Genomic DNA, 12,087 nt, shown 5'->3' with positions numbered 1-12,087 from the left:
ATTCCAACGTCACCTATCTATATGAACAGAATAACAAGGCTTAAGAGGTTTAGATTAAAAAATTAGTAATGTTACACAAATGCAAAATGGAAGTTACCTTTAAAAATTGCGGTACTAAACTATATATAAATTGATACATTCACAAAACTTTAACTTCAAATAACTAACCTTGGAACGTCCTAATAAAAGAATCTTCTCTTCTTAACTACTGCATTTCTTTTTTTATCAGCTGTACACGTTAAAAATCATCTCTAGCTTCAAACTGGAAAGTAATGCTGTAGAAATGTTTCGCAGCTTACTATGGATCGTAATAAATTATCTGCTGGTAGATGAAGTGTACGAGTGGATTGTACTTTAGGAAAACTGCACTTGATATGAAACTCATTTACCACTCACAATTGTACTAGGGTAAATTGCCTCTCAACCAAAATTTATTATTTTAAATTTACCATACAGATTCGTAATTGTTTTACTTTTACTCAATTAAAATACTTAATATTTTCTTTATTTTTACTCCACCCCACACACATTTCAAGACTACCGTTATGTATGTGTATATACATATTTTCGGTTTAGAGTATTTTTTTAAATAAATCAGAAAAAGATTCTTAAATACAAAGCACACAAATCCCAGACCCTTATGGTAAGAAATAAAGTAACTCCTTCTAGATTTTCACTGACATTCGATTATCTTGATGTCTTATTAAATTAAAACTTTAATTCATATATCTCGTAAATCATGCAATCGAACGTACCAACGCCTTTCTTATCTTTCTAGATGATATCACTTTCTCTAAACCGAATATAATAATGTAACTTGTGTTATGTTCGTTACAGCAATATTTGCTTTTCTAATAATTAAATTTAATTAATTCTAATTAAAGTCGAAATAATATAAGTTTGGACACTCGAGACTTCAACCAAGAAGCTAAAGTGAAAACTACTAATAAATTATTGGTATACAAGCAAAATTACTCGTCAACAATACTGAGAAAAGCGTAAGTTCATCTATAAATTTAAATTATTTTCTGGACCACTAACATGTAAATTGTGTTACTCTTTTGGTTTTACTAGAAGCCAAAGCTTCGAGCTACATATATCATCCACTATGAAAAGTAGTTGTTGAACATTTCAGTCATACTCAGAGCCGCTCGCTCAACAAGAACATTTGGTAAATCTTCCTTTTTATTCTTTAAGCTACGTCATAATTTAAAATATGAACCATAGTGTGATTAATTCCTAACAGTTTAGTGGAGAATATCCTGCTTGAGAGATGAAATTTGGCATGAACCTTATTCATGGCTGTTCTCCCGTAATTTCAAAATTTAATGTTGAGCTTTGACTGGAAACGCATTTCTTCAAACTGGAGAGAGACGAATGCTCGAACAAACACTATGTTTTGCAATATATATACAAGATTAAAGAAACAGATGAATGTTCCAGCAATATAAACTTAATTGATTAAAGATAAATGTATGGTATTATAGACATCACTGTTTGTTTCGATGCATAAGGCTATCTGTATTCTGCCAACCACAGGTGTTTAAATCTGATTTTCAGTATTACAAGTCCTCAAAGATTCCGCTAAATCCCCAGGAAGAGCAAAACTGAAAGCTCATGTGAACATTGTAACACATATTTGATGTAATTTTAATATGATTCTATGGAAAATTATAGACTTGAAGTAATATAAAATTCAAATAGATAACATATATATATACATATATATACGTTTGAGTGAACAAAGTTGTCATAATGTTAATTTAATAAAATTTTCTCTATTCGCTTAGGAGTAAGTATTTCCTTCATTTTATTGACAATTAAAATAAATAGTTGGCAGTATATATACTCTAATTCATTAGTACATATCAATATAGATCGGAGAGAGTTATTAAAAATTAAAAAAATCCTGGAGGTTAACACAAATGCTTTGCAATATTCGTCTGACTTAGTCCACACAGTCAGAAAATGTAATATAGAGTCCATTAAAGTTTCTCTGTAATATGTGCTTTATTAGTGGCCTACGAAAGTAACTGGTATCATAACAATCATGGAATGTTTAGAGAAATAGATGAGAAAAAAAAATCGAGGTGTTTAAAAGTTTCTCCGAGTGCATAACATTCACACTGACTGAACATTCAAAGATATGGTAATATAGACCTAACCTAATATTAGACGACCTATACGACATTATAAATTCCATTAAGCATTGGCGTAAATATAGAGTTATGTTGGCTGAACTGAGTCGTGATTAAATGAATACAGAGTATAATTGAGTATATCGTAATGCTTATTTCATCAGTCCTTTCATAGGTACATGTTGACCATTCACAGATATATGTATTTCAAACACTATGCTGAAATGTTTTGTTTTACTATTCTTGCACGCACGGTGTAATATAGTCTCGATCAAGCTTTCAGAAAATTATCTTGTAATATGTATAAGAACATAAAAAACATAAATGGTAGTTAATAATAACTTGATTTTTATTTCATATCATTCCAATATAAAACCTATTTCATTTTAAAATCCGTGTATCGTTCATCTTGCTTTGATGAATGTCAAATTTGACTGAAACTTTAAAATAGTTTTTTTTTAAATGAAACACCATTCTAAGATTAACTGAATCTTCACAAAAACACGTTGTAACAATTACACAATTGAAATAGTTACCTTAAGGTTTAACTGAATGGCGGACAAAAACACTATGTTTAACATATAAATTTATAATAATAAAAGGACGTGTCTTTGTGTGTTTGTGTATGTGTATATATATGACCGTCATAACTCCAAGGCGAAGGAAACTAGAAAGTTGAAATTTTGAACCCATAGTAAGTAGACCGTGCTGGTTTGCACCTGGGTATTATTGCGTATGTACGTGTATGTGCATACACATATTTTTATTCGAAAAACACATAGAAAAATGAGTAAATGCTTGCGCGCATGCACATCTTTTTAATGAAGAAACCTAGCAAAAACATTTTAAAAGAAGTGTTTATTTACATTACAATTAGAAACTACAGCCATTCATGTAGTTATTACATGTGTACGTGCGTATATGTGTATCTGTTTACGTGTGACCGCCATAATTTCAACAGAAAAGAAACTATCAAGCTGAAATTTTGCACCCATACTAAGTGGACCCTAAGGGTGTAGTCTTGGGTATCATTTTTTATTCACATGTGTGTACGCTTATGCGGGCACACCTTTTTGTGCGAAATAACCACATAAAATGAAGCTTGACCACCTTAGTTTCAAAAGAAAGAAACTGAATTTTTGCATCCATACTAAGTACACCCTGAGGTTGTGCATCACTGTACTACTTATCTTTTCTATGTATGTGCTCATAAGCGTGTTTGCATCTTTTTAATGAAACAAGTTAGCGAAATACCACATGGAAAAGATATGTTTTTTCATATAACAACATCTAATATGTGTATAGGAAGGTCAGTGCGCTGAGTAGCAATATATTTAATCAATTGCTTTAAAGTCATGTCGTTTAACAACAAAAATATAAAATAATATTGATGTTAGTCTATACACTGAAAGTATAAAATAAGATGTATAATATGTGAAACTGGAGAAATATATGTTGATTTCTTAATTTAGCGTCTCCGTTGTTTAAAGATGTTTGTTTTTTATTAAAAACCTTGATGACATAACAGAAAATACCTTAATTCAAAAAAGATTTAAGTGAAAAAGTAGTTCAATATTTTTACTTTTATCAATATCTTTACTTTAGGCTTATTTATCAATTCTTTAAATCATCAAGCATTCACTACACCAAGTTTTCTAGGCTCTTTTATAACCCTTGCCACTAAATTCGTAATGAACAGACAGTAATCGAACTATTCTATTTGGCATATATAGTCCTCTAGAATATACCACCCTAATAACCCGAGCAAAGCCGGATACTTTCGATAGTATATTAATAAATAGATAAATGCACGTTAGACTGAAGTTATCATTCAAACAGTTTTGAGCTATATAAAATAATATTACAGTCAATCTGCACGCTTTCATCACTTAAAATTCATTCCAGGTACTCTATATGCAGTATGTAAATTTTTGTAATATGTTTATCTGACAGATACGTTTCGGGTTGGAAATCAGGAGGCTGAAATGTGTGCATTGGATGCAATTTTAAATCGTATAAGTGCATTTTTTATTACTAAGCGTACGGTTTCGTCCAGGAATCTTTCGACTGAAAGCAAAATCTTGTCTACAAAGTTTTATGGACAGCCGAAAGTAGGTCATTATGAATACTTGTGTCCAAGTATTTATCAAAGATTATTGAATATAATCATTTTTAGAGAAACAATTTAAATTTACTTTTATGAAACAATTTATCTTTAGTAGATTAGTGAAATTCAAGTGTATAATTTGCTCGATATGAGGTATTGGTAATTTTTTTCAAGAGTTCAGATTTTAGTGATCCTAAAGGACAGATATAAGTTGACCGAAACTACTTTTTTATCAAACGTATTTTAAACAGTTTAAACGTAAAACTCAGATTTCAGATCACAGCTTCAAGAGAATATAATAAAGTATTTCTTCGGAATCAAAAAGTAAAAGAAAAGTTAGTTTGTAGTTCATTCAGTCAATAAACATTTTATAAAAAAAAAAAGGCATTGAGCTTTGTTCTAACGTTAAGCATCACCATTCAGTTACTGACATATGGTACTGTTTGTTCAGGTATTTCAAACAGGTCTGAGATGTATAGGAACCTACTGATAACAATAGAGATAGCTGATAGTCAACGTGAGTGGCGTATTCTGAAATATTTTCTTACTTCTGGGAACTTACTGCGTTACAAGAAGTGAATGGAATGTGGTGAAACAAAACATAAATCAAATGTTATACTTTCGTTTCTGTTACAAGACATTATTGTGAAAAGGGTTAACAATATAGCAAATGTGAATAGTATTTGAGAGTATTGGAAATTGCCGATTGAGAATATTGTTAATCATAAGCATGGATTCTCTTATTCCTAGCCTGGTGTGTTTAGACTGTTTTACAGGCAATTTATATGTTTATATGTTATTTCAAAAGTTTTATAATGTGTCTTCACAATGTTATATTAACTTTGTTTATCAACGTGCTAATAACTGCTCGTAGTATGCTCGCATTCGTATTTATTAAACTACGAGTCTACATAGTGGTGGTGAACTCTTGACAGAAACATGAAACCTTTTGTTCACCTGAAAGATATCTTACAAACATAATGACTTAAAGGTCTGCTCAAAAATATGGTCAAATCATAAATCTTCCCAATTTTAAACTGAGCTCTAGAAGAAAGATAAACAGTCAGCAGCAACCCCTGTCTATCACCAAATAACGAATTTGACTATCACTTTTAGAAAGCACTCAGAACTGAAATTCCGAACATATTTTCGAACCCAAAATCTACGGATTCCCAGTCTGATATATTAACAACTAGATTACACTTGCATCTATCTGAATAATAATAATAAACTACCATAATTTATATACGCAGAAAAGGCGAGTTTTACGTCTTATCATTTCTCTTTATAACTTTACTTGGTGATGGGCTATTAAAGAAGTTTAACGACAAGTGGAAGAACTAAAGTTAAACTTATTAATTTACAATATTTACATATATACGATGTATACTGATTCTATAAGTTAAAGGAAAAAACATAAATTTCTAAGTTCACTAGTAATTGAGATTATGTAATGTACATCCTGTTCCAGAGTTGAAACTGTAAAATGGAATGTTGAACACTATAATGTTTTCTGAGAATATAATGCCATTTTCATGTCTCTAAATTATATGCAACCACTTATTGAATTAGTATTGATGACTGGCGAAACGTTGTTTGCTCTTCTACATAGTGCTTTCTCTACCTATACCAGCCGTTTTTACATATATGGCATTACAGTTCTATTGTCACTGTCAGGTCACAGTGGCTCGAAATATAATATAGATTATTCTGACACTACAATGCCACAAATGACCCACTTGCTAACTTTGATTTTTTAAAATGTTTGTCTTTTCTCGTTCATACTGGAAGAAAGAACAAAATTTCCGAAATCGTTAGAGACATTTGGGTTTATGTCGCAAAACAAAATTCAAATGTTCACCAACATAATTGCAATTATAAAAATGAAATTCACAAGCAAAATATTTTCCAGATAGATATACGGTCACTACTTTACTGAACTATATTTAAAAATTTACGTTAAAAATTTAAAAAATTCACATTACAGGCATTACTCCTGTTAAACAAGTTAAGAAATTTATAGATAGATTCTCCTCAATAAATGAAGAAAATTTCAAAAATAAACCATGCACTGTAGTTGGGAGCAAAAACCACTAATAACACCAATCTTTAGCCACACGTATATCTATATCATATATATATATATATATATACTAGCTGAAGTATTCGTCCCCTGAACGGAAGTTGTGTAAATCCATTCTGATTAATGAAAGGTTATGTTAGGACATGGAGAAAACTGCTTCCCTTAAATGCAGTTGTGAAATCTACAAAATACAAAGTGCGAAACCGTAAGTTTGCATGTTTTTTTACGTGAACTCAACAAAACTTTATGATAGTTGAGTGAGGATTCATCAAAAGGTGGGGGTTAAAAACGAAAAATAATGCCCTACAAACTTCGAAATGCACAATAACAGAAAGCTCTCTAAGCATCACGAATAAAGCAGACAGTCAACGGTTAACAAAACACACGAAAATGTTATTTCCACGTTCAGTTCGAAACTTGTCATTTATCTACGCTATTTTTATTTCAGGCACCACTTCTTCCATAGAATTAAGCAGACTTAATGTAAATTTTGAGATCCAGAAGTCCCCCGCTAATACAGCGGTAAGTCTATTGCTTTACAATGCTAACAGCAGGGGTTCATTCCCCTGGTGGATTCAGCAGATAACTCGATGTGGCTTTGCTATAACAAAACACACATAACACACACCTGATGCAGAAACAATAACAATCTCCATTTTCAGTTACATTCTTAAATATTATTTTAATGTACATGACAACCTTTCTATACTAATGTCGAATCGATAACATCGAAACGTTTACATTTATGACTACTGAAAGTCAGTAAATCAATGAAAATAGATAAAGAACCTTAAGTAGCGACAATTTAACGATGTGGGATTTATAAGCTACTGGTTTAAAGCATTAAAATTTGGACGAAATGAAACCAAAACTTTAAGGGTACTCGAATAAAAATAAAAATAAGTAAAAAAAAAGTAAGGTGAAATGAATTTATTAAAACTCAAAAACTGTTGGTAGCTTAAGTGAATGAATACCTTTGGATAATAACTTGTACTGAGACACAACTGGACCAACATGGCTTTATTAACTAATAAACCTTTTATTTTCTCTAAGTTTTCTCTAAAGTTAGATATCACATGAGTAGCGTATTATTTGCAAATCATATTATTCATGACGTCTTTTAAGTTTGAAACGAGTGTTACGTTGCATACTATTAAACAACGAAAATAGATTTCCAGGAACCGACTGTTTTGTCAGTCCATCAATTTTTATTAATATCGTCATAAGTGATATCTTCTTCTCGTATGAGTTCTTCAGCTTATTGATAAAGCTGTATATAAATATCGTTTTAGAAACTGGAAGAGCATATTTTCACTAGAACACTGGAAGACATTCGCTTCGATCCAGTATAACGAGCTTAAATGTTCACGGAAGCCAAAAAAGAACGTTATGTTCCTTTATCATAATCTATTTTACTACAGATTCTACTTGTAGTCATAATAAATTATTCTTCTTGTGCACCCTGGGGCGAACTATATCTCCTGTACAGCAATACCAAGGAACACTAATGCAAGCTTGGTGAAGTACCAAAAGTAATTGTGATTTATGTTTGAAAAAGTAATGTTTATACAACTTAGTGATTTTACTTTAATAGTTAGTCGGTGAAAAATATTTGCAAAGTTTGGAACTAATGAAATGCTCATACCAGTTCCAAGAATTGTTTGTTAATATGAATGGTAGGAATTTGGATTTAATTATCAGGCGCTTCGTTTCTAATATAAAAAGGATAAACAGATTTGTTAACTGTTTAATGCATTTTAGTTTATTAATGCAGTATTTTAATAAAACTTCTTCCCGTGTTCTCACATTTACCATCAATACATTTAGTGATAGTACAGTAAGGTGATTTGTTCAGGAGTTAGTGATGTCAAAGCTGTAGTGTCGGTTGATGTAGGCTTGTGTGATTCGATGTCAAAGGATTTTTGAGTTTTTCAAATTATTCAGTAGTGAACTGTGTTCAAAATTAGATTTCACAGTAATTGTATCGACTGACGAAATGAGAATGCTGAAATACAAAGGGAGATTATTCAGTCATAAAACATTTAGATCAACAATATCCTTATTCTATGATCATATTTCTAATGCAGAGAAAACAGAATTTCTAGTAAAAAGAACCTCAAAATCAATATTCAAGTAAAATGAATACTTTTGAAAATAAAATTCAGTTATTGTAAGTTTATTTTATTCTAGCCAGACTTGCATAACCAGATTTATATATAAAAGGGTTTTATCTGAAAGCTTTCTACTAATAAAGAGATTGATAAATACTATAATTAGTATAATAACTTTCTACAAATAAAGTGATTAATTATGCTATTTATCAGACAAAGATGTAGTTAAACATTTTAAAGCCAAAAGTTCGTAAAAAAAGAACTTGAATATTTGCTGAAAGAATTTGTACTAATGTATATCAATTTTTTCATTAATGCTATATGAAAGAATACCTTTGGATAACAATTTGTTGTACTGCGCCACAACTGGACCAACATGGTTTTATTGACTAATAACACGCAATAGCATGCCATAAAGTAGGAAGGTTCTCGAGCACGAGACAAAATTCCCCTAGAGAGTAACATTCAGTTCAGGAGTGATGAAAACTCTTAATTTACATATTCCAGATTTCCATTAAGAATTTAGACTTTAGAATTAAAGCTATATAAATGTCAAAAATTGTCATTACAGCTATAAAAATTATTTAAAATCACTTTAAAGGAAAAGAAGTTTGAAGTCAACGTTACGGCAAGATAGGCAAAATGCTTAATTCACTATATCAAATCAACCAGGAAATCAGTACGTTAATCAACAGTTAGAAATTTTTTAACACACCTCACAATACTGATATTAATATTCACATGGATTTGTTTTGTTCTTAGATTATTAACATGAAATACTAGATTATAATAACTTCACTAAGATAACGTATTAAAAAGTTTAAACGTTTGGGCAATTCATCTTACAGGTCTCTTGGATTAGAAGGAAAGATTTTCATGTTTTGACAGTTGGTTCAGATACGTATATCGCAGACGACCGTTTCCAAGCCGTCCTTATCCAGACTGCCAAGGATTGGGTGTTACAAATTAAGTTTATCCAGCTGAATGATGCTGGTTTGTATGAATGTCAAGTCAGCTCCGACCCAAAAATCAGTCACTTCTTTAATCTCACTGTTCTAGGTAAGCTTTCTTGTGGAATTTGTCAGTGTCATAACAGCATGCTTTTGTTAACATGGAGTGTTAAGAATCAGCAGAACAGGGTTCACTTCATTACTTCCTTAACTGCCTTGCACTGAACATTATTTATTTCATGTGTGTAAATATTCTGTTGCAAGATATGTTAGAGAATATAATTGGATAAAGTTCCAGCAAGAAAAATAGAGTTCATGATAATTTTATACAAGGTGAAAGTAGATTTGCTTTTGAAAACATTCATGTGATTGTTTATTAACTGTCGAATATAGAAAAAAGGAAAATATAACAGATGAAAGTATTTTTATCGGTCATTTACTAAACCTACATTTTTCCTGTTTTTCAGTACAAACTTAACACTTATACATATTCCTGTTCCTGAATGTACCTTTGCTAAAAAAGAAGTCTTATTTCGTTTTTAACAATCATTCGTTTTTCTCTTCTATATGAAAACTGAGCAATAAAGTATAAAACTCAAAACGTATGTAGACGTTTTTGTCATACAGATCAGAAACTTTAATTTTTTTTTCATTTCTTTCAAACAGGGGTTTACTTCTTACATTCCACAGAATATGTAGATTATGAAACTACAACCCAGAACCTAAGTTAAAGAAAATTACTTTAGTAGTTTTGAAGAACAGAACTAGTAATCTGTCTGAAACAGTTACATACTCAATTTCTTGAAAAAATCCTCTTTTCCTGATATTTATCGAGCTGTAATTATTTTTCAATACTTCGTTTAAAATTTCTTCAATAGAACCATTTTCCACGATACTTTCAGTTTTTTAATCTGGTCTCACCAAACTAAGTTATACGAAACTGTTTGTTTCTTTATATAAAACACACTCACACACACACACACAAACACACACTTTTAATCTAGCTTTTGTAAACAAAAACAATCCAGATCAACCAACTGGCTGAAGGAGCTATTTTCTGCTTTTATGAGGGGCGATAGTATAACACTCGTTTGAGCAAAACAGACCAGAATTTACTGTTTTATAAAAGTATAACAATTTATTCCTTCTTCCTTTCTCTATGATGTAATATATTAGAAATTTCTATTTATCCAAAGCACATTTTGTTTTGATCTTCTCAAATCTGAAATGGAAACCACTGTAAAGGTTCTGTTTATTTCTTATACAACAAAATATAACTTTGATTCTTTCTAAAATAGCACTTTTTCTACAACATCAAAGAAAAGTTTTAATATACTGAGTGTTCTGTTTTACTTTCGTGCATACAGCTTTCATTTTTGTGGTTTGTTGTAAAGCACGAAGCTTCATAGTATCAAACCCCTATTTTTAACGTTAGAAGCCCTTAGACTTTCCTATAATCTATGATAACGCAAATATAGGTTTATGAATCTTATTATTGGAACTGCCATCTCTAATAAATTAGTCCAGAACTTGCATCTGTTATTTATTTATCTTCATATTCGCTTTTTTTATCCTTTAAATACAGAGGATGTCAGATTGAGACAAACCATATCTGTTTACTAATTCAAAAAAATCACTTTTATTTAGCTTTCAAATATACACTTTTAACTCATATAGAAGAATTTGTTTTTAGTTTTACAATGAAAGATACTTAAAATTTTATAGTAATCCATTCAACTGATTTGATTTTTTGGTCTAAACAAGCCATGGAGAAAATTGAGGTAAAACAGCCACCATTGTACAATATTAGCTGTAACGTAACGTGCTGCTATTTATTGTGAATTATATTTCACTGCTATTCATATGACTATATGCATAAACACACTAGCGGACGAAAGCGTTTATTTGTTTCGTTGCGACCCGGCATGGCCAGGTGGGTTAAGGCGTGCGACTCGTAAACTAAGGGTCGTGGGTTTGCATCCCTGTCGCACCGAACATGCTCTCTCTTTCACCCGTAGGGGCGTTATAATGTGACGGTCAATCCCATTATATGTTGATAAAAGAATAGCCCAAGAGTTGGCGGTGGGTGGTGATGACTACCTGCCTTCCCTCTAGTCTTACACTGTAAAATTTGGGACGGCTAGCGCAGATAGCCCTCGAGTAGCTTTGCGCGAAATTAAGAATTTTGAAATTCGCGCAAAGCTAAACGATGGCTATATGCGCTCGGAAAGGACCGATTGTAAATCATTAACGTTCAATTTTAATTTTCATGTGAGCAAAGGCAAACGAGTTACTAAATACAACTAGCATTTTTTTTTAAAATGAAACTGTTATGAGTTAGATGAAGACCATTTTACCCCATATTAGACATTCGTTTTATCAATTCTTATAGCTATTAACATCAAAGGCCCACTTTTGCAATATCTAAAAATAAAAATCTATATCCAATATATGACTTAAGGAAAATTTATATTTGCAATAAACCAAGGCTCATTTTTAAAATATTATTTCTTCATGACATATATTTGAAATGATGATACCGCATTCAAAGTTTAAGTGAGCGTCTTACCTCATATTTTCTAACATTCTGAACAAAATGCTTGTTTGAAAAACACACACCATATTTCGTTTATTTTTGGTTGTTTTGAATTTCTCACAGAGCTACTACAGGGCTCTCTGTACGGGAATTTTCAGTTAC

General features: G+C 31.1%; 1 protein-coding gene across 1 annotated transcript in view; it reads left to right on the top strand.

The window, feature by feature from the left end:
- Positions 1–12,087, top strand: part of LOC143229189 (zwei Ig domain protein zig-8-like) — a 101,775-nt gene that overhangs the window by 72,955 nt on the left and 16,733 nt on the right. The window contains exon 3 of the mRNA XM_076461149.1: positions 9,288–9,498. Coding sequence (XP_076317264.1) covers positions 9,288–9,498 — 211 coding nt within the window. The remainder of the gene's footprint in view (positions 1–9,287; positions 9,499–12,087) is intronic.

Source organism: Tachypleus tridentatus, chromosome 10 (genome assembly GCF_004210375.1).
Source record: "Tachypleus tridentatus isolate NWPU-2018 chromosome 10, ASM421037v1, whole genome shotgun sequence".
NCBI classification, from domain to species: Eukaryota; Metazoa; Arthropoda; class Merostomata; order Xiphosura; family Limulidae; genus Tachypleus; species Tachypleus tridentatus.
This window is presented reverse-complemented; position numbering and strand designations above follow the sequence as displayed.